The sequence below is a fragment of the Felis catus genome, chromosome E2 (genome assembly GCF_018350175.1).
Source record: "Felis catus isolate Fca126 chromosome E2, F.catus_Fca126_mat1.0, whole genome shotgun sequence".
Taxonomy (NCBI): Eukaryota; Metazoa; Chordata; class Mammalia; order Carnivora; family Felidae; genus Felis; species Felis catus.
Genome location: NC_058382.1, coordinates 2,129,324 through 2,151,610, shown reverse-complemented (window position 1 = coordinate 2,151,610; position 22,287 = coordinate 2,129,324). Strand labels below are relative to the sequence as shown.

General features: G+C 51.0%; 2 protein-coding genes and 1 long non-coding RNA gene across 9 annotated transcripts in view; 1 reads left to right on the top strand and 2 right to left on the bottom strand.

Moving 5' to 3' along the window:
* SMIM17 (small integral membrane protein 17) overlaps nt 1-10,690 on the top strand; it is a 29,210-nt gene extending 18,520 nt beyond the window's left edge. The window contains exons 3-5 of the mRNA XM_006940803.5: nt 414-649; nt 2,178-2,254; nt 8,928-10,690. Coding sequence (XP_006940865.2) covers nt 487-649; nt 2,178-2,254; nt 8,928-9,038 — 351 coding nt within the window. The 5' untranslated portion in view covers nt 414-486 and the 3' untranslated portion in view covers nt 9,039-10,690. The remainder of the gene's footprint in view (nt 1-413; nt 650-2,177; nt 2,255-8,927) is intronic.
* Nucleotides 1,289-5,909, bottom strand: LOC123378930. Of its 2 annotated transcripts, XR_006590663.1 has the most exons (3): nt 5,855-5,909; nt 2,152-5,232; nt 1,289-1,882 (listed from the first exon to the last, which is right to left on the bottom strand). It is a non-coding gene; the product is annotated as an uncharacterized LOC123378930 (long non-coding RNA). The 2 variants fall into 2 exon arrangements; XR_002738692.2 differs by lacking the exon at nt 5,855-5,909 and having other exon boundaries at nt 2,152-5,751.
* Nucleotides 6,070-21,673, bottom strand: ZNF835 (zinc finger protein 835). 6 transcript variants are annotated; one of them, XM_045046790.1, is made up of 6 exons: nt 21,282-21,671; nt 20,273-20,363; nt 15,680-17,890; nt 12,510-12,616; nt 12,008-12,145; nt 6,070-6,380 (listed from the first exon to the last, which is right to left on the bottom strand). In XM_045046790.1, the coding sequence occupies exon 3, from the start codon at nt 17,840-17,842 to the stop codon at nt 16,187-16,189; it is 1,656 nt and encodes a 551-aa protein (XP_044902725.1). In that variant the 5' UTR covers nt 17,843-17,890; nt 20,273-20,363; nt 21,282-21,671; the 3' UTR covers nt 6,070-6,380; nt 12,008-12,145; nt 12,510-12,616; nt 15,680-16,186. The 6 variants fall into 6 exon arrangements, with proteins under 6 accessions (XP_044902725.1, XP_044902722.1, XP_044902723.1 ...); XM_045046787.1 differs by having other exon boundaries at nt 12,008-12,050; XM_045046788.1 differs by having other exon boundaries at nt 12,510-17,890.
* Between the last annotated feature and the right edge of the window lie 614 nt (nt 21,674-22,287).

Genomic DNA, 22,287 nt, shown 5'->3' with positions numbered 1-22,287 from the left:
GAGCACACATACACAGGGAAGGGACAGACAGAGGGAGAGAGAGAATCCCAAGCTGGCTCCGAGATGTCAGCGCAGAGCCCTACATGGGGCTTGATCTCAGGAACTTTGAGATCATGACCTGAGCTGAAATCAAGGGGCAGAGGCTTAACCCCCTGGGCCACTTAGGCACCACGCTCTGCCCCCCACCTTGAAACTGCTATTCCCTTTCTTGCTTCATTGGTCTCTGGAGCACGTACCATCGTGTGGTGTGCTGTCTGGCTCTCCCCACCCCCACCCCTGCTGGAATGTGAGCCCCACAAGAGCAGTGGGCTTTGCTTCCATCACTGCACTGTCTCTGGCACCTAGAAATAGTGCCTGGCACAAGGTGACACTGTAAGTGTTTGCTGAATGACTAAATGTTTGTCGGTCCTCAGGTTCTGAGTCCTGTGCCCAGGAACCCAACGGGAACCGGAGGAGAAAGACGAACTCGCCCCGCCTCCCGGGAAGATGCAGAGCCTCAGGCCTGAGCAGATTCGGGGGCTGCTAGAGCCCGAGAGGGCCAAGACGCTGCTGCCTCGGGAGAGCAGGGCCTGGGAGAAGCGTGCCACCCCCACCAAAGACTGGGTGGCTGTGGAGGTCGGGGCCACCGGCTGTGATGGTGACGAGAAAGGTGAGGGGTGGGGGTCCCATGGGAGGTTGGCGGTGGGGTGGGGAAGACACAACATTCGTTAACATTTATTCAACAAATGTTTATGGACCTTGTGTCCGTCAGCTTTTGCTGTGGAACGAGTCGCCCCAAAACTCAGTGGCTTAAATTTCTCCGCTCATGCTTCTGCAGGTCAGCAGGATGATGTGGGCTGAGGGGACCGCTGGCTGGCTTCCCCAGCCTGCATCTGCACCTGCGGCCACAGCGAGCTGGCGAGGCAGTTGGTTGACCCCGCACGTCTTGCTGGCTTGACGGTGCTGACTTTAGGCCGCTTGTTTCCCGCAGGCCAGCCCGGGCTGGTTCTCACGAGAGTCGCCCGGGCCAGCTCGGGGTCAGTCTCAGGAGAGTTTTCTCCTGATTGCAGGCGAGAGAGGGAAGGGCCTCCATTCACAAGCAGTTTTTTAAGCTGTGCTGGCAACCCACTTGCTTAGGGGCCGTTGCTCAAAATAAGCTACTCGGTCAAGTTCAGCGTCACTGAGGGAGGGGACCGCCCAGGGGTGTGGATGTGGGGGTCAGTGAACAAGTTGAAGGCCCTTGGGGACGAAAATCTACCACAAGCACCCACTGTGTGCCAGGATCTAGCGGCAAACAAGATGGCCGCAGTAGAGCTCAGATTTTAGTGGAGAAACCAACAACAAACAAGTTTTGAAAGAAGCCAGGGCCACACATGCAATGACCCTCCGTGGCGACAAGCTTGCTGTGTTCCAGGAGGTTATGGTGACCAGAGGGAGAACGTGAGTTCTTGCTGATGGAGGTGAGGAGGGGTGGACTAGAGAGACACCAAGGATAATGCCTGGGGTTTGGGCTCAAACTGCTGGACAAGGGGTGGTGCCATTTGCTGAGACGCGGACCCCCGAAAGGCAGCCCCGCAGCAGAATGGGGACTGGACCTTCTACTGGGGCAGGGTCTTCCCTTCTCCCAGAGGGGAGGAACAGCCGCCGGGCAGAGGCGTGGATGCTATGGGTGTCCGTCCTGGTAGTGGGGAGGGGGTTGGGGGCTCCTAGCAGGGCCTGGGTGCAGGAAGACTGGAAAATGCCGATCTTTGGCCTGACCCCCAGTTCTCACCAGCTAAGGAGCGAGAAAGACGTTGATGTCCTCATGTGGGGAGTTTGCTCCACCAGGGGCTGGAAGCTGGGGAAGCCTGCTTCATCCTGGTTTCATTCCGTGGATTAAACCTCACTGGGTTTTGCGGGAGGCCTGGAGAGAAGGGACCGTTTTACCCATTTGACAGGTGCAGGAACAGAGGTTCCGGTGGCAGATCACATCAGGTGACCCGCTTGAAATCTTCCAGGTAATTACAGAAACAGGACCGGAATTCAGGTCTCCTGTTCTCTCTGCCCTACCTGAACCACGTGGGGCAGAATGTGTGCACATGCGCCACGTGCCGTGGGAAATCAGGAGAAAAGGGACAGGACGCCAGGTGGGGCGAGCAAACAGAGCCCACCCCAGCCAGCCTGGTCACCCACTCCTGGCTCCTTTCTCCTTCCCTCAGGTCTGTCCTCTCAAGAGACCAGGCTGGCCCAGGAGTGGACCTCGGCGGACGTAGATGACGGGTCAGAGGACTCGCAGGTATGTTGGACGGTTCCTTCCTCTTTCACAAACCCCCGCCCTGCAGATCTCAGCGGGTCGTCAGTTCCTTGCCTCAGAATTCCTCCGCCTCCCGAAAGTCTGTTTGGGGAATGTGAGCCCCCAAGAAGCCTCCCCCTGGAAACAGGACATATCCCTGTGGTAGTCAGACATGGCACGGAGGGTCTCCATGTGATGTGTGGCTCCATCCACACATACCCCAAAACCTTCACTCATAAACTCAAAGTAACCATTCATTCATCTGTCCCCTCATTCACCCACCCAACCTTTCATTTGCCCGTTCATACTGCCCGTTCCACCCATGCCTCCATCCGCCCTTCCATTCATCTACCTCATCTGTCTGTCCACTTATCCATCCACTCACTGATCGTCCTATCCATTCACATTCCCACCTGTCCAGCCACCCATCCATTGATTCACGGACCCATTGTATCCATCCACTGGCCGTGGTCAGGATTTGGTTACTGTTCACCCACCCACATGCCTACCCATCCGTCTGTTCATCTCTGTCCATCCGCTTGTCCACTCACCGATCCACTCAGCCATCCGTCCGTATACCCGTCCATCCACTAACCACTCCCTGGGTTTTAATCCCAATAATATTTGTGAAACCAAGCAGAGTTATCAAGCACGTTCCTTCATTGAAACACCTAATGTTTTCTTTGGGGAACATAAGACATCAATATGTTAAATATTAACAATGGTTCTTTATTTATTTTATGCATTAGGAAAATCATACAACCACTCTCAGCAACACGAGGGTCCCATCTCCCAATCATCTGTCAGAAATCCAACTGAGATTGGTTTAAGCCAGGAAAGCGATTTACGGACTCCCACTGAGGGGAGGGAGGAAACCATGAAAGTGCAGAAACAAGTACTGGCTACAGTGGAAGGCTCAAAGGAAGAAGTTAACGATGTGGGCCTAGAGGCTTATTCTAGAATATTCTGGAGATAGGGAAACGACAGACCTCGGGTTTTAGGGGTAAGAATTTATAGAGCAGGGAAGGAAACATATTTTCCTCCGACCAGGCAGAGGGGACAGCATTTGCAAAGGCACAGAGGCATGATGTAGCATGGCATAGTTGGGCGGTGTCGGGGGGGGGGGTATTGGACTTGAGGGGAGAGCAGTGGGGGATGTGGGTGAAAATCTGCCTGGAATGAGATCATTCATTCATTCCACAACTGTTTCTTGAGCACACACTATGTGCTAGGCAGTGTTCAAGACACTGAGGCACAACAGTGGATCGGATAGAAATGGCACCTCCCTTCATTGGACTTACAGTCACTGAGATAGACAATAAGCAAAATGAGTAGCTAAATTACAAATCGTGCTGGGTGGTAATAAGTGCTACCGACAAAAATAAGGCAGGAAGGGGGTTCAAGAGTATCGAGTGGGGTAGGAGTTGCCATTTTAGGAAAGGTGTCCAGGGAAGTCCCCACTGAGAGGGAGATACCGGAGTAAAGGCATGAAGGAGGTGGGAGAGTGAGACTGGCGGGTGTCCATTGGGAAGAGGTTCTAGGCCGAGGGGCACAGCAAGTGCAAAGGCCCTGGTGTAGGAGTGTGCCTGGCACGTGTGTGGAACAGCAGTAGGGGTCAGTTGGCCGGAGAAGAGTGGGAGAGTAGGAGGAGATGTTGACCATGGTAAGAATTATATTTTTTTACTCTGAGTGCAGCGAGAGCTATAGGAGAGCTCTGGACAGAGGAGGGAACTGTTCCAGCTTAGGTTTTAACAGGAGCGCTCTTGCTGCCAGGTTCCATGCCACGGGGGTTGGGTGAGCCTTACAGGCAGCGGGGAGCCATTCAAGGGACTTGGGGATACACAGAAGTCTCGCTGGTAGCCCATGTGGAAGGAAGGGGGTTGGATGAGGTGGAGGGATAGGTGTGGGAGCAGTCAGGAACCTCCAGGCAGGAAACAAAATGGGTGAGAATGATTCACCTTGTTGCGTTGTGAGCCTGACTTGATTCTTAGTGCTTCTCATTATTAATTCATTTATTCACCAACCTTCACTATCTCTCGCTATCAAGTCCCAAGCCCTGTGAGGTAGTTAGAATGGCCCCTCTCGCTTAAGATAAGGAAACTCTCAGAGGGCACTGTAAGGGCAGGGGAGGTGCCTAGAGGCCTCTGCAATAACATTCATTCGTTTGTTCATTCATTCATTCACCAAGCCGTGACCCATTTACCTGCACTGATGGGGCATTATGCTGGGGGGCACCTCTCATTGGCAGGCTGTGGGTCCTGCATGGACACAGTCTCCCTCCTGTGGGACCACAGACCATTAATAATAATAATAACAGTAGCCAGGCTCCACAGCCCTCCCCATGAAGCTTTCTCAATTTATTTGATAATCTTTTATTTTTTAACATTTATCCATTTTTGAGAGAGCAAGACAGAGCTTGAGCGGGGGAGGGGCAGAGAGAAAGGGAGACACAGAATCTGAAGATGCTCCAGGCTCAGAGCTGTCAGCACAGAGCCTGACGTGGGGCTTGAACTCATGAACCATGAGATCATGACCTGAGCTGAAGTCAGATGCTTAACGGACTGAGCCACCCAGGCACCCTTTGTTTGATAATCTTTTAACAGTTCCTTGAGACAGGATCTATTATGGTCCTGTTTTAAATATGGGGAAACTAAGGCACAGAGAAGTTAAGCAACTTGCCCTAGGTCACCCAGCTTGTAAATGATGGAGCTGGGATTTGAATCCAGTATGTCTCTTGACCATTTTAAGATACTCTACCTGTCTGGGACTTGGTCCTCCCCCAAGGGAAGACTAGGGATAAGGAATAAGGGCCTGTGTCCATCCCATGAATCAGATGTCACTCCACCACTCATAGGGGGAGTGAGTGAAGGAGGGGAAGGAAGGAGAAGAGTTACTTTCCTGACATTTCCAAGAGGGCAGAAGTTCCCCCTCTGTGGCCCCACAGGAAAGTAGGGAGGAGAAAATGGTCCCATCACTCTGTCCTGTAAAACACAAGCATTTGTCACAAATGCAAACCTCATCTAAGTGTGTGAGGTTAAGGGAGAAATGCCAAACCCCAGAAATAACTCCTAGTGGGTAAAAGTTGCTGTACTGACAGAACTTGTCTACACCATCAGAAGTCGAAATAGTGTTAGCTTTGAGAGGGGTTAGGTGAAGGAGGGAGGGAGTATGAGAGGGGAGGACTTTGGGGCACAGAGGATGATGTGCTTCTTGTTCTGGGAGCTGGTGACATGGGCCACTCACCTTCCGAGGATTCATCAGGCTGTACCATTAGAATGTGTGCACTTTTTTCTTTGCATATTGTACTTCAGCAAAATGGTTTTTATGTTTTTTAAAAGTTGCCATATATCCTAGTAGACATTCTTCCCCTTAGAAGCCGAGACTGGGGGCACCTGGGTGGCTCAGTTGGTTAGGTGTCCAACTTTGGCTCAGGTCATTATCTCATGGTTCGTGGATTCAAGCCCCACATCGGGCTCTGTGCTAACAGCTCATAGCCTGGAGCCTGCTTCGGATTCTGTGTCTCCCTCTCTCTCTGCTCCTCCCCTGCTTGCACTCTGTCTCTCTCTCTCTCTCTCCCCCTCTCAAAAATAAATACAGGGATACCTGGGTAGCTCAGTCAGTTGGGCGTCCAACTTTGGTTCAGGTTATGATCTCACGGTCTGTGACTTTGAGCCCCGTGTCGGGCTCTGTGCTGACAGCTCAGAGCCTGGAGCCTGCTTCGGATTCTGTGTCTCCCTTTCTCGCTCATGCTCTGTCAAAAATAAACATTAAAAAAAAAATTAAAACAAATATATTAAAAAAAAAAAGCTGAGACTGAATTGGGATTTTTGTGCAAGGGATTTATTGAGGGAGTGTGCTCTCAGGGGGAAGCTGGGTTTGATTGGGGGTCCAGCGTGGGCGTGGTCCCACAAGGAGCTCTGGAGCATCAACAGTCCTTGTTCTCCCCTGAGCCAGTGGGGAGTGTGTTATACTCTATCCCTGGGCGCACGACTGTTGGGGAGGAGCGTAACCACCTGTGTAATTCTCTAGGGAGGTGGATCCCATTAGCAAAGGGCATTTCTAAGAAGGGGGCAATCATAAATAAACCTAAGCGATAAACCAGAAAGTTAGCAGCCCATATGCACAGCAGCTGGAAGAGAAACAAAAGAGAACCAGGTGAGGCACTGGTGGGTCTATTAGCAGTAGTATGGTGTGTGTGTGTGTGTGTGTGTGTGTGTGTGTAAAAAGTTTTACACTTCAGATGACCTGTACTTACGTTTTCTTAACTTTGTACTCTGCTTAAAAAACTGTCATATTTCCAACAAAATGCACAGATGAGGGAGTGTGCACACATATATATGCCCATGTAATGTCCCAATGAGCACTGCCATTATCTTAGAAGATACCCTCATCTTCTTTTCTGATCTCTGTCCCCCACCCCGAGGCAACCACATTTCCAATTTTGCCTCATATAGATTAGTTTTGCCTATGGTTAAACTTCATGTAAATAGAATCCTACAGGAAATCACATACATTTCTTAAAACCCAAAAAAGATTATAGCAAAATGCTTACCCTACCATTTGGTATTTTCATAATATAATAGCTTTCCATATGGATACATATTGATGACCTTTGTTCTTTTGTATTTTACTTTTTAATGTTTATTTATTTTTGAGAGGGAGGGGAGGGACAGAGAGAGGGAGACACAGAATCTGAAGCAGGCTCCAGGCTCTGAGCTGTCAGCACACAGCCCGACACGGGACTCGAACTCAGGAGCCGTGAAATCATGACCTGTGCTGAAGTCGGATGCTTAACTGAGCCACCCAGGCGCCACTGGTTTTTTTAAATTTACTTTTTACAGCAGCCAAATATTCTGTAGTATGCTCTGTCATGACCATTTCCTCAACTGATGAATGATCAGGTTGTCGCCGCCGCCACTGAATGATACGTATTTGTCAAGTTGTCCTCCTAGTCTATAGCATGGGTTATGAGGAACTTCATAAAAACCCATATTCTCTGGGCCTATCCAAGATCTGCTGAATCACAAAATCCGAGGGTGGAGCCCAGTTATTTGAAAAAGTCACCCAAGTTTTTCTGATGCTCTGCCAGGCTTGGGAGCTGCTTCTGTGGTTTATTTTCTCCAGGATGTAAAGGGGAGCTTTGAAATGTGATGGCATCCAGCAGGAGACAGCAGGCTAGACGAAGAGTTAGTCCTTTTCCAAGGATTAGAGATGTGAATTCCATCAATGATTTCTAATATGTTGTAACATTTCATAGTATATGCTATTTCTCTTCTTTTTCAGGTTTTTTTTTCATGTCCCCACTGCCTAGCTTTCTAGATAACTCATTATGTCATACCCATTCCCCAAACTTCTCTGATATTTTTAATAGTGGTTGCACTAAACCCATCACTAATTTGAAGAAGAATTGTCACCGTTAACCATTCTGTCTTCCCATCCTTCATCATGGTAGGTCTTTCTATTCATGTATTCATTTGACAGATATCTACAGAATTCATATTCTGTGTCCGGCACTGTTCAGGCACTGGGGCTACAGTCATTAGCAAACCAAAGTCTTTGCCCCTATAGGGCGTGGAGCGAAAGAAAAGCTGGGCAAGGGTAGTTCTGTGGTTTTCTGTGGGAAGGTATTGGGGTGTACAGTTCTGAACACAGTGATGAGAGAAGAGTTTTTTAAGGAAGTGACAAAAACTGAGTGATGGGAGATGTGACAGAGAAAGCCTCACAGATACTTGGGGAAAAAGTATTTCAGGAAGAAGAAACCGTAAATGCAAAGGCATGGAGACAAGAGTGGCTGGGGAAGAGTGAGTAATGCACGGAATGACTTCAGCTTTGGAAGGAGCACTCTGGCTGCCCCATGGAGAAGAAATTGGGGGTTGGGGTAGCATCAAGAGTGATGGTGGCTGTGACCAGGGTGGAAGCAGTCAGCTTCTGGATGTATTTTGAAGGTAAAGCCAACAGCATTTGTTGGTGGCGCAAATGTGTGTGGTGACAAAGAAGCATCAAGAAGGCCACAGTTAGAGGCCTGGAGGGGCCGGAAGGAGAGATATGGGGAAAACTGCGTGAGATTTTTTTCTTTTTAGTTGGAGGAGGGATATTAGGGTATTTGGGATATGTAAAGTTTAAGATGTCCATTAGATATCTGAGTGGAGGGGCACCTGGGTCGCTCAGTCGGTTGAGCATCTGATTTTGGCTCAGGTCATGATCTCACAGTTTGTGACTTCAAGCCCCACAGTGGGCTCACTGCTGTCAGCACAGAGCCCGCTTTGGATCCTGTCCCCTTCTTTCTGACTCTCCCCTGCTTGCACTCTCCCCAAAAGAAATATTAAAAAAAAAAAAAGATATCCAAGTGGAGATGGCAAGCAGATGGTGAGATTTATAAGTTAGGAATTTAGGAGACGGGTTGGGTCATACACACACACAGTTGAGGTCACTGGTGTATAGATATCTTGAAATTTTTCATCACATGTATTCTGATCTTTCCTCTGATACAGCATAGGTGTATTACTTATTTTTGTATATTTATGTTATATCTGGTCACTTCATTGTACAGTTGTGAATTCAGCTTTTCAGTTGATATATCATTTCATTCCCAATCATGCAATCACATTTTCCTGCAAGAAACAATGGTGGCCCCTCCATTTCTAATATTTATACTTTTTTTTTTCTTCTGTTTCAGGGCTTTGTGGAGTGGTCAAAAGCTCCACAACAAACGACCATAGTCTTGGTAGTGTGTGTCCTGTTTTTGTTCCTGGTTTTAACAGGGATGCCTATGATGTTTCACATTTAACTATAATGGTGGCTATTGTTTTGAAATAAATGGCCTGCTTCTTGTTAAGGAAATAGTTAAAAATCAGGAATAGTATTGAATATTAGCAAATGCCTTTTAAACATCCGTCAAGATGATTTTTTTTTTTGTATTTACCCTTTTGTTATGAGGTTTTACATTATTTCATTGAACTTAAGACATCACTGATTGTAAAACACATATTGCTTTATATACCACTGAGAAAGAAAAAACATGCTTCTTAATTGTAAGATGCTACCAGCTGGAAGATGTATCCGGACTTCAGAGATGATGAAAAAATGTGCAATTTAGGATTGATGAAATCTGGTAGATTTCTTAATATCAAATCCTCTTTGTATTCTTAGGGTTGTGGTACACTAGTCTTTTCAGATACTGAATCTTATTTCTTGATATTTTATGTATGATTCTTCACTCTATCTTCACATGTAAGATTGGTGCTATCTTTGTCAAGTTTTGGTAACATGGCTAGGCTTGCATCATTGAAGGACATAACCTTTATTGTCTTCTAAGCTTTAGAATAGTTTCTGTAACTTAAGTATCACTTCCTTGACATTTTGAAGAAATTCACCAGTAAGGCAATCAGGGCCTGGAGGTATGGAGAGGAAGTTTCAGCTGAATTCTTGGGTGGCTTTCTCAGTTTCTTCTCATGTTACCAGTTTATTATATTTCATTAATTTTGATGATTTATAGTGTTTTTTATGCTTAGAAAATTCTCCATTTCATTGAACTTTTCAGATTATGAATACCATTCTATAATTAAATGAAAATCTTCTCTTTATTTTGTTCTATCTCCTTTCTTCCTTTCAACTTCTGCTTGTGGGTTTACCCATTAGTTTTGTCAAAGTTTTATCCAGTTTACTATTGCTTTTCCAAAGAACCAGCATTAGAATTCATGTATATCCATATTTCTCTAGTTTGTAATTTGTTTTTCATTAATATGTATTAGGCTCATTTTTTATTTCTATACCTTGTCTGTTTTTATGTTGAATAATTCATTTATAATCTTTTTTTACAAAATTATTTGCCAAAATAGTATACTTAATAAATATACTTCTGATTATAGCCTTGGCCACATTTTAATTTGATAATTTGTGTTCCTGTTTGTTGACTAAGTGTTATATCGTAGTGTTTATAAAGAGTGCTTTGAAACTCTGATCAGGTTTATTTAAAAATACTTTTACTGATTTACTGCACTGTGAACAAAGAATGTGGCCTCTAATATATATGCTTTCAAAAGCTTTTGAAAAGCTCTTACTGTGGCCTACAACGTGTCCAGTGTTTGTACATGTTTCACGGACATTTAAGACGAATGTGTATTTTCAGTCTGTAGAATTCAGAATTCTACATGTCTGTTAATGAATTCAGTCTTATCAATGATATTGCGTAGGTTCATGTGTTAATTTTGGCTCACCTTATCTGTCAAAAACCAATAAGGTTATGTGAAAATCTGTTAGTATGACTATGTTTGTCAATACATTTTGTATAAACTTTGCTTTATGTATTCAGTCACTATGTAATTTGATGCATATGAGGTACAGCACTATTATGTCTTTGCCAATTAAAGGGTATACGTACACCACCAAGCACAATGCCGGGCAATAGTAGCCATGCAATAAACATTAGTTTAAACCTGATTCTGAATCCTTTGTGAAATATAAAATGATTGTCTTTAAACCAATTTAATCCCGAGGCTTAAATTTTACTTTGTCTATTAGTGGTTGGTATTTCCATCCTGCTCTTTTTAAATCTGTGTGTGTGTGCACACGTGTGTGTATTTAGACCCTTCGTGTCGTTTTGATAGGATTTCCAATGGCCTCTCCAGGTTTGCCAAAAAAAATCTGGGCAGGTAGAAGTATGGGATTCTGTCTCCCCATAGTTCCCTCCAGCTGACTGCATCAAAAAACAAGCAACAATCGTCCCTTCAAACAGACACAAGCCTCAGCTGTTACATTCATTACGATTTATCAGTTGCAAGTAACAGCAGCTGATTCAAAGGAGCTTAAGTTTGTTAATGATCAATTACTGATTCATGTTACACCAAAGCTTGGGATGAAATTGGCTCAATTTATAGCTGGTTCCCGGGGCCTAAAAATATCACTGGGACCTTTCCTCTCCAGTGACCTCAGAGTTCCACTCCCTTGCAGGGGTGACCTTCTTTTTCTCCATTCGGCTGGGAGGATGGCTACCACCGCCACCCTGTTCTACGTGGCAGAGTGGGGGACACAAGATAGATTCTCCTCACACCCTCACCTCCCAGCCCTTCCCTGCCACAGGAACTGGAATCTTGAAATAAGGGAGAGAACAGCAGCTGGAGGCAGGAACTAGCTGTCCCAGGAGTGGGCAGAGCATAATGGACTGCAGCAGGACAAAGGTAGAAACCGGGAGATGCCTGTGGGGACCGTGCCAGATGTCCCGAACGGGGGGGGGGGGGGGGTCTGCTGTGGGGGCTGTGGGTTGAGATTCGCTCAGACCGTCCCACGTGCCTTAAATTTGTGGGATATTGCAAACAGTCATGATAATATAAACCATAAAAGCAATGGCCCTTCATTTGGGTTCTATCACGTGCCAGGAACCACATTTCATTGATGACAGAAATATAGACTCGCACCCCTGATGGTCTCTTCTCCATTCGACAGCCAGATACATCCCATGACACCATAATTAAGACCATTCACAATCCACCCACTTCAGCAGGTAAAAGCCAAAGTCCTCACAGTGGCGGTCCATCCCTGCAGTAAGGGCTCGCGCTCGCACCCTCCATTCCAGGCGTGCGGCCTTTGCTGTTTGAACAAGCCCATCACGTGCCTGCCACGTGCCTGCCTCGGGACCTTGGCACGGACTGTGGAATGCACCTCTGCCTGTAATGCTCTTCCCCCAGACGCTCACGTGGCTCCCTCACCTGCAGTGCTCGGCTCCCACATCTTCTCCCACCGTCCCCAAATAACACTTACCTCCGCAGGTGATTCTCCTGGTCTTCAGCGCCTGTATCACCACCTGACAATTACAGGTTAACTGATGGTTAATTGATGGTTAATTGAGGTTCTGCTCTGTCCACCTCCTCTGCCGGGTCTCCCTGGAGGAACTGAGTCCTGGGAAGGTTGAGTGGGGGAGGGGGGCTGCAGCGTTCAGCCTGCATTTCTCAGGAATTCCCTGCACGCCAGCCTGTGGGACCCCGGCCCCTTCCGACCCCCTCCCCCATGCGCTTGAAGCTGCTGGGTTCTCCCCTGGAACAGGACACGCTGGCCCCAGGGTAGCATCTGCATACAGTATCTGGGGAACATAGTGGGGGACGGAGGATGTCAGGTAAGTTGGCAACTATGGCAAATCTAAACCGCTAAGGCAAACACTGCCACGCCCGTGGCTTGCGGGAGCCGTGGGAGCGGCTTGGGGCTGGCTGGCTGGCTGACTGCGCTGCCGTGTTCCCGAATGCCAATTCCTTTCCCTCTGCCTTACCAGTAATTCCGAAAGCTCTGAACAGGTATTTTCGGCAGCTCCTCCTCCCGGGGCTCAGCTCCTTCACGGCTGTGGACTCAGGGCACCGCTCGCGCGCGCCACTCTTACTGCAACAGGAGGGACCGCGGACGCTCCCGTCCTCCCGGCTGAGACTCTCGTTGCGCCCGCGCCCACCCTCCTGCGTCCACCCTCCTGCGTCGGCCCCGCAGCACAGCCCACCAACCGCCCGCGGGCGGGGCCAGCTCGCGGCGTTACGCCCGGCGCCTGCGCACTGCACCTAGCCGGCTCTCGTTGAAGTCTTGGCGGAAGGGCTCAAAGGCGGGACGCCGACCCCGCCCACACCTCGCCCGCACCCTCCCCCCTCTCCTCCCGCAGAGCCGGGGCATCCGCAGCCTTGGCGTTGCGGAGGACCAGTTTCCCACCCGTCTTTGGGGTGACTGAACTCAGGCTTATGTCTGTAAACTGGGCTCCCATTTCACATACATCCCTTCACGCAGCACTGCCTGAGGGCCTACTGTGTGCCTAGCGCCTGGGCTGGGCGAAGGTCAGAAGGAGGAGCCAGACCGTGCAGTCCATGCAAGACCCTGAATGGCTCTAAGGTTGCAGCTGGACATGGTCAACCATTCATTCAGTCACTCAGTATTTCCTGAGGACCTACTGTGCGCTGAGGCCTGAGGTAGGAGATGTCTGGGGCATAGCCATGAACCGACTGTGTTGTCCCTCCTGACCGTGAATAACTCCTGGCCTGATGCTGCGATGTATAACTATTCAGCTATCTGGAGCTTCTTAAGGACCTACTGTGTGCTAAGGCTTGGGCTAGGCAAAGTTTGGGTCACAGGAAGGAACCAGTATGCATGTTCTCTGATCCAGCACTGGTGCTGAGGATGTTTACTTATTCATTAATTTACCTGGCCTATTAATTTAGATCTCCCGAAAACCCACTGTGTGCTGGTGCTTGAGCTGGCTAATGCCTGGGAGACAGGGGGGCACCGAATGTGTGGCCTCTCACCCTGAATGATGCCAGGGCTGATGTTGGGACGTACAACTAGTCACCCAGTCCTTCATGAGTACCTACTCTATGCTGGGGCCTGAGTGATGTCTGCAACACAGAGGAAGGGCAAACACCGTAAGTCTTGACCCTGCAAGGCAGGTCAGGGATTTGTCACTTATTTATTTATTCACATGAGATTCCCTGAGGACCTACTGCGTGCCAAGGCCTGTGCAGATAACGCCAGGGCGAAAGGAAAGGCACGCATCTCCTCCGAGGCCCCTCACCAGCTTCCTTGCTAGGACTAAGAGCTGAGGAAGCTGGTGGGCAGGGAGACAGATGTCTCTTTACACGTCCGTGTGGCTGTTTTAATTTCTCTCCTCCTTAGTTATACACATTAAAGATCATTTATGTTTGAGGTATTTTCAGGGCTTGGCGTTATTTTCTGATAATTTACATCACTTTTTCAGGGCCCAAGGAAATCTGAATATGGACTGGACACTGGATGATATCAAGAAATTAATGTTTCACTGGGTGTGAATGATACTGTGGTTGTATAGAAGGTACTTTTGTTGTTGTTAAGAGATGCAGCCTAAGGTATTTAGCAGTGAGATCCTGTCGGTAATTTACTTTAAAATAGACCAGGAAAAAAAATAGGCATTTTCATGAACTATTTTAAAAACAAATATATATAATAAAATATGGTAAATTTTGTTATGAAAGCACTTTTAGGTATTGCATTCCTATTCTATTAAAATTGTTTCTTTTCTTTTCTGGTTTTGAGAGAGAGGGAGGGGCAGAAAGAGAAACAGAGAGAGAGAGAATCCCAAGCAGGCTCTGCACGGTCATCACAGAGCCCTATGTGGGGCTCGAACTCATGAACCGTGAGATCATGCCCTGAGCCAAAATCAAGAGTTGGACATTTAACCGACTGAGCCACCCAGGCACCCCAAAATTCTTTTTGTTTTTTAAGGCAGTCAAAGTGGATGGGCATGTGGGGATATATTGTACATTTTGTATAATTGAAAAAAATCTCATAAAAATTCTTTATGTAGGGGGTTCCTTTTTATGCACAGGGGGGTTATGTTATGTTGTTATGTTATGTTGTTATGATATGTTATGTTCAGTTATGTTGTTCCATGACACAGGACCATTTGTTGGTCAACCTTGTAAAAAAGGCATTCGTAACTGAAAAAAATTTTTGTCATTTTTTTTCTTCCTGGACCTGAACAAATCAGTGAGATCAAAACAAACATACGTGATTCTCTACCTAAGAAATCTTACACCCAAACTTTGTGAAATGATAACATCCAGTGCTTCCAAATATAAAATAAATAAAAGGACAGAAGCTGTGGGTTGTATGCTACTATCCGTGTAGAAAGGTATACTGTACGTCTTTATAGCATGTTTATACATATAAGCAAATACCCATATTATTTGCTATATATGCATAGATTATGTTGGAAAGATACCAAGAAACTCAAGAATGGTTGACTCTAGGGAGGGGAACTTGGTGGGTAGGGGGGATGGAGGAGGACAGGGCTAAGATTTTTTTTCACTTTGTTAACTGTGGACCAAACAAATGTTGTCCATAACAAAATTTCGTAAAGAGCATGCTGTAGGACTATAACTTATTTCACGGTGATAGGTGACTGCGTTAATCATTCTCACATTTCACACTTCTAACCACATGGTTGAAAATGCCCTTCGTACACTACCCATGGGCTTGGCTATAACTCTTGCTTTGGCTAGTGGGTCTACACGCAAACTTGACATAATCAGGGGCTTGAAACTGTGCTTGGGTGTGCCCACTCTCTCCAAATGCCCGCTACTGTCCTGAGTGCACACCCTTAGAGTCTTGAGGAAGGTAGCAGAGATGGCCCAGCTGAGCCGTCCTGAACAGCCACCTCGATCCAACCCTCAGCTGACCACAGATGCGCCACTGAATCTAGCCAAGATCAACTGGGCCTAGTCCAGGCCAACAGAAACCCCCACCATGGGAAATATATTAGATGGACAACTGAGGTCTGGATGCTTCGTTACACAGCAACAGCTAACTGACACAACCATTAAAGTCAGGATTTTGATTGCGGGGGGGGGGGGGGGGGGGGCGGCACAAGGCTGGAGCAGGGGAAAGGGTTTCCTCATCCTAAAAAAGGCTGGGGTGCACTCTGAAACTCACCCTTTGCAGGTCAGGGGAGAGGCAAGTCTCTTCTAGAGCTTTTCCTTCTCTGGATGTCTCTGGCTCGTTCTAATTTTGGAACCACTGTTTCAGTCCTAGGGATCCATACTTCTTCAGACCCCGCTTCCTTAGTCAATATGCCAACTTGAAAGGAGCCGAGCCTTTTATCCAATTAAATTTATTGAACAAATGCCTACGTGATCATCAAATCTTCGACCATTCAAAGACTAGCTAGAGACGCACAGACACTTCTTTGGGTCTACTTTCGTGGGTCGCATTTATAGTTCCGAACCAGGAGGCAGAGTGTGTGTGTTGGGGGGAGGGGCAGTCCGGCAGATGCGGAGTCCAGTCCCGGCCCTGTGACCTCCTCCCTGTGTGACCTTGGGCAAGTCCCCGGGCCTCCCTGAGCCTCGGTTTTCTCACGGACGGGTCGGGGAGGAGAAGGTGCCTCCCCTTGGTGCCGAGCGGTCGGAAGCGGGGTGGAACAGTGCCAGGCGCGGTGCCGGGTCAGAGGTCCCCGTTAGGCATCAGCTCGTCCTTCTGCCGGTCTGTGGCACTCTGTGTGGGGTCGCTGCCGCCGCCTGGCTCCTCCTCCCGGGGGGAGCCCGGGGGCCCCGTCGGGTACGGCAGCGGGGTGGCGGGGTGGCCGCAGCGGGCGCGCGGACACGGCCTCCCGTCGGCGTGCGTCCGCTGGTGCCGAATGAGCGCGGAGGAGAAGCTGAAGGCCTTGCCGCAGCCGCCGCACTCGTAGGGCTTCTCGCCCGTGTGCACGATGTGGTGCTGGATCAGGTAGGAGCGGTTGCTGAAGGCCTTGCCGCACTCGGGGCACGCGTAGGGCCGCTCGCCCGTGTGCGTGCGCCGGTGCAGCGTCAGCGACGAGCCCTGGCTGAAGGCCTTGCCGCAGTCCCCGCAGCGGTAGGGCTTCTCGCCCGTGTGGATCTTCTGGTGCTCGATGAGGGACGACACGTGCCCGAAGGCCGCCCCGCACTCCGGGCACCGGTAGGGCCGCGCGCCCGTATGCACGAGGCGGTGCTGCGCCAGGTGCGAGCGGTTGCTGAAGGCGCGGCCGCAGTCGGCGCACGCGTACGGCCGCTCACCCGTGTGCACGCGGCGGTGCTGCGCCAGGTGCGACACCTGCGTGAAGGCCTTGCCGCACTGCGCGCACGCGTACGGCTTCTCGCCCGTGTGGATGCGCCGGTGCTCGGCCAGCGAGGCGCTCTGGCTGAAGGGCGCGCCGCACTCGGGGCACGCGTACGGCTTCTCGCCCGTGTGCACGCGCCGGTGCTGCGCCAGGTGCGCGAGCTGCGTGAAGGCCTTGGCGCACTGGCCGCAGGCGTACGGCCGCTCGGCCGTGTGCGTGCGCCGGTGGCGGATGAGCGCCGAGGAGAAGCGGAAGGCCTTCTGGCAGCGCGCGCACGCGTACGGCTTCTCGCCCGTGTGCACGCGCTGGTGCTCCAGCAGGGACGAGCGGTTGCGGAAGGCCTTGGCGCACTGGCCGCACGCGTACGGCCGCTCGCCCGTGTGCACGCGCCGGTGCTGCGCCAGGTGCGTGGGGCGCGCGAAGGCCTTGCCGCAGTCGGCGCAGCGGTGCGGCCGCTCGCCCGTGTGCGTGCGCCAGTGCGACGCCAGGTAGGAGCCCTGGCTGAAGGCCTTGCCGCACTCGGGGCACGCGTACGGCCGCTCGCCCGTGTGCGTGCGCCGGTGGAGCGTCAGGTGGACGCTCTGGCTGAAGGCCTTGCCGCAGTCGGCGCACGCGAACGGCCTCTCGCCGGTGTGGGTTCTCTGGTGCAGGGTGAAGGCCGAGCAGTAGCTGAAGGCCTTGCCGCAGTCCCCGCACGTCCACGGCTTCCGGGGGCCGCCCCCTCCTCGCTCCTCCTCGCCGGAGCCCGCCTTCTTCGGCTTCGGGTTCTTCCTGGGCGCGCCGCGCCTCCGGGGCCGGCCGCCGGCTTGGGGCCGGGGAGGACTCCGGCCGGTTCCCGGCACCCCGCCGAGCTCGCCCCGCTCCTGCACACCGTCCCTGGCGGGCTCTTCCCCGGGGGCCGCGGCCTCTTGCTTCAAACAGCTTTTCTGGTTCTCCTGCCGGTCCTTGAACCGACCCTCTTGTTCCCGGGTTTCCCCCACCTCGGGGCCCTGGGGAGTGGCCATGGTCGAGAGTCCTTCCATCGCTGTTTTCTGAGCCACTGCCTTGTTTTCACACCTTTGTCCCTGGATCTGAAGGAAAAGAGGAGAAAAACCAACCAGGTGGGTTGGACAAGGCTTAGTGCAGGGTCTCAGCCTCCACACTGCTGATGGTTTGTTGGGGGGCTGTCCTATGCACTGGAGGGTACTTAGCATCCCTGGCCTCTAGCCACTGGATGCCAGTAGCACTGCCCCAAGTTGCGACCACCAGAAATGTCTCTGGACATTTCCAAGTGTCCCCTGACTGAAGATCACAGACTTAACTGAAAGCAATTGTATTAAAAAAATTTTTTTTTAAGTTTATTTATTTTGAGAGAGAGCGCAAGCAGGAGGGGCAGAGAGAGAAAGAGAGAATCCCAAGCAAGCTCCAAATGGTCAGCACAGATCCTGACATGGGGCTTGAACTCACGAACTGTGAAACCATGACCTGAACTGAAATCAAGAGTCCAGGCTTAACCCCCTGAGCCACCCAGGCACCCCTGCAAACAGTTTTAAAAGATCTTTGCAAAAACATGAACCTGACAGCTCTTAAATATAGCCTTGCAACTTGGTGCTCTGGACCAAATCATGTCTCCTCCAAATTCATAGATCAAAGCCCTAACGTGATATTGTCTGGAGGTTGGGCCTTTGGGAGATAATGAGGTTAAATGCTCGCCTCCACCATGGGATTGGTGTCCTCATAAGAGGAAGAGACCAGAGCTCTCTCTCTCCACCATGTGGTGACAGAGTGAGGAGGAGATTACCTGCAAGCCAGGAAGACAGTTCTCACCAGAACCCAGGCCAGGCTGATGCCCTAATCCTAGACTCCCAGCCTCCAGAACTATGAGGAAATGAATTTCTGTTGAAGACACCCAGTCTGCAGTACTTTGTCATGGGTCTCTGAGCTGAGGGTTTTTTCTTTTCTGGAGAAAAATTGTACACAAAGGAACAGCTAGCTCCCGAACTCAATGCATAATATACTGCCGGTAGGAGCGTGCACTGGAAAAAACACTGGCATTTTCTAGGAAAGCTGGAGACACATGTCCCCGGTCCCCCAGTAATTACATTTTCTGGAACGTAAGCAAGAGAAACGTGCACACGTGTACCAGGAAGCCCGTCCAAGATTGTGTGTAACAGCCAAATGCTAGAAAACAGTCCAACTGTCCATTAACAAGGGAACGAACAGGGGTATATTCATACAGCGGAGTATCGCACGGCATAAACATGAGTGGCCGCCAGCTGCCCAACGGCTCAGAACCTCAAATGCAGTGTTGGCAAACAGTTAAGATGCACAGGCTGTATCAGGTAGGATGTTATTTAGGCTGAAAAACAGGCAAACACAGCCATCTACGTTTTAGGGATTATGAACACGTGGCAAAGGTTCATTGCTACGCCCTGGCCCTGGGGCCCAGCGGCACTGCTGGTGACAGACTCAGAGCTTAGGCCCCTCTGCAGGCCTAGCGACTCAAAATCTGCTTTTTATGGGAGCCCCAGGTGATTCGTGGGCATGGGAACGTCTGAGAGGTGCTGGTCTTGGCCCCTCTGACACCGACTTGGGAGTACTGTTACAGCGGTAACAACCAGCCTCCGCTGAGCACAGAGCCGTATGCCCAGCCTTCTTCTTTAAAAAAAATTTTTTTAACGTTTATTTATTTTTGGGACAGAGAGAGACAGAGCATGAACGGGGGAGGGGAGAGAGAGAGAGGGAGACACAGAATCGGAAGCAGGCTCCAGGCTCTGAGCCATCAGCCCAGAGCCTGACGTGGGGCTCGAACTCACAGACCGCGAGATCGTGACCTGAGCCGAAGTTGGCTGCCCAACCGACTGAGCCACCCCGGCGCCCCAAGCCTTCTTTAAGCTCTTGCCACGAACTAGCTCACCTGCTCCTCAGTAAAGCTCCCAGAACTGGCAAAGCTAGAGCCCACGCCTTGGCCACCTGGCTACGGGCCTTATCCTCTCCGACACCCTTGCCTGCCCCGGGCTCATACTCTCCAATATAGGCCTCCCTGCTGCTCCTCAAACATTCCAGGCATGCTCGTGACTCAGGAGCTGAGTCTGACTGGCTGTCCCATTTGCCTGGAACCTTCATCCCCTGAGCCGAGGCCTCGTGGAGAAGAGAGACTAGATCCAGAAATGAAGGAGTGAGTGATCTGGGCTGTGAGAGCAGCAGGGGCGAGGGTCCCGAGCAGGACCATGGCTGGGGCGACAGAGGAAAAGCAGAGGGGCAGGGCAGTGGGGGAGGGGTGGAGAACAACTGAGGCAGCCGGCAGGTGGGATTACGGATGGCAGTGGTGAGGGTCACATGAAGCAGGGTCTGTGTGCAGTGGTGAGAACTTGGCTGGTGGGAGCTGGGCTAGCCCTGGCCCAGTTCCAGAACCGTCTCCACAGGCGGCTGTCAGGCCCAGACAGGCCTCCACACAGGGCCGTGGTACCCACCTTGTGGTCTTCAGAGCATCAGATCCTGTGTGTGTCACTCAAGTTGTGGCCCCTGCTCTGGCCACCATGCATCAGTGGGTCCAGACCACAACTGGGAGAGAAAGAAATGGGAACCATGAAGGAAGATTCTGGGGCCGAGGCGTGTGTCACCACAGACACATGCACAGTCATAAGTGTATGTCATAAGTGGGCAGAGCATCACACGTGCCCAAAGTCATGTGTGCTGGGTCTCCCCCACGTGCAGAAACGCAGTGACCCCAAGGTTGCCCAGTGTCTCCTAAACACATCCCGTGACACCTGCACAGACCTCCACACGCACAGTCATGTTCAGGCACACAGAATGGCCAGCTCCGGAATGGCAGACACACCCATCGAAACGCTGCATTCAGCTGCACACCCAGACACACGTAGAATCACACACTTCGCACCTAGGAGAACACATTCCACATGTGCCTAAAGTTACCCATGGGCACAGGTCTCCAAATGCAGACACACAGTCAATTATGTGTGCTGCGGCCCCTGTACAGGCACAGCCAGGCAGGCTCAGTCACGTGCAGACACACGGTGACATAGGGGACGTACTCACATGCATTGTCACACGGACAGTTACATACTCACAAGGGCACAAACTGATGTAGTCACCCACATGCAAACACACAAGGGCCGGACTCACACGCACGGCTCACACCTGCCTAGGCACACAGGTACAAACACGTTGCATGAGGGGCGGACTCACACGGAGAGTCACGCACAGCTGCATGCGCACAAAGTTGTGGAGTCGCGCACGGGCAAACGCAGGGACATGCGGGGCGGGACTCACATGCACAGGGACACGCACAAGGCCACACACCTGCATTGGCACAAAGTTCAGTAGTGACACACGTGCAAAAGCAAGTGCACAGGCGGGGCGGGATTCGCATACACACAGCGCTGGAGTCAGGAACACACAGCGACAGAGCGACACGGACACCCGCGCGCACACCCACTCGCGCTCGCGCAAACCACGCACCAGTGTCCTCGACTCCCGGCACCGCCTTCGAAGGCCTCGGAGGCTCCCGGCGAGCTCGGTGGGTTCGGGTCAGGTTCTCCTCAGTCTCCGGCCCTACCCGGCCGAGGCGCACCCCAGTAACCCCAGGTCCCACGGTGGAGCGGACGAGCAGGCCTCACAGGTGACCACGGCGACCTCCGCGGGTGGGCCAGAGCGCCAGGCCCGAGCAGACTGCGCTTGCGCACCGGCACAGCTACATCCCGCGCGCCGCTTCCCGCGAACTACAACTCCCAGAAGGCACCGCGCCGCTGCGCCGGCGTCCTGGAAGAACCAGTCCCGGGGACGCCTGCGGGGTCGATGCTCAGGGGTCGGTGCGGCGTCGGTGCTCAGACCGAGCTCCGCCCGACGGGGCCGGGACTCAAGGTGGGGGGCGGAGCCAGAGACATGGGGTCGGGACTCCGCCTCCTCGGGGGAGGGGCACAATCCGCAGGCTTAGGGGAACAAAAACCAACTGAGGATCAGAGAGGTTAAGTCACTTAACGCAGGCCGAACAGCATAGCGAGGGCGGAAGCTGGCGCTGACCACCCACAGGTCACCACGAAGTCATGGAAAGCTATTCTTTCTCTCGGGAGTTTGATCTAATTCCCCTACAAAGCAAAGAAGTCGACAACCTACCGACTGTGCAAGTGATGATAACCGCGAGCGCGTACAGCCACGCACTGGCCAGCCAGGATTGTGAAATGCTTCCTGTGTAGGAACTCTGTTAGCATTCAGAACTTACTGACCTGGGAATGCAAAGAAATGGGTGAACGTAGGGTGGGAACACTAATGGATTTCACCAAAATTGACATGCCATTGATTGTGAGACACTACATTATTTCATGGACACTGCCCCCCCCCCAAGGCTGCTATTACACCATCACACACTCTTTCTTCACGCTTGAAATTTTCATTTTATATGTAGACTTCAAGAGGCATTTTGTGTTTTCCCTTATCCTTCTGGAAGCTTCTGGCCTTGCTGTAGTAA

Bases quoted from the DNA above. Each gene is read 5' to 3' on its own strand.
- ZNF835 (XM_045046791.1), bottom strand. From the start codon at position 17,842: ATGGAAGGACTCTCGACCATGGCCACTCCCCAGGGCCCCGAGGTGGGG.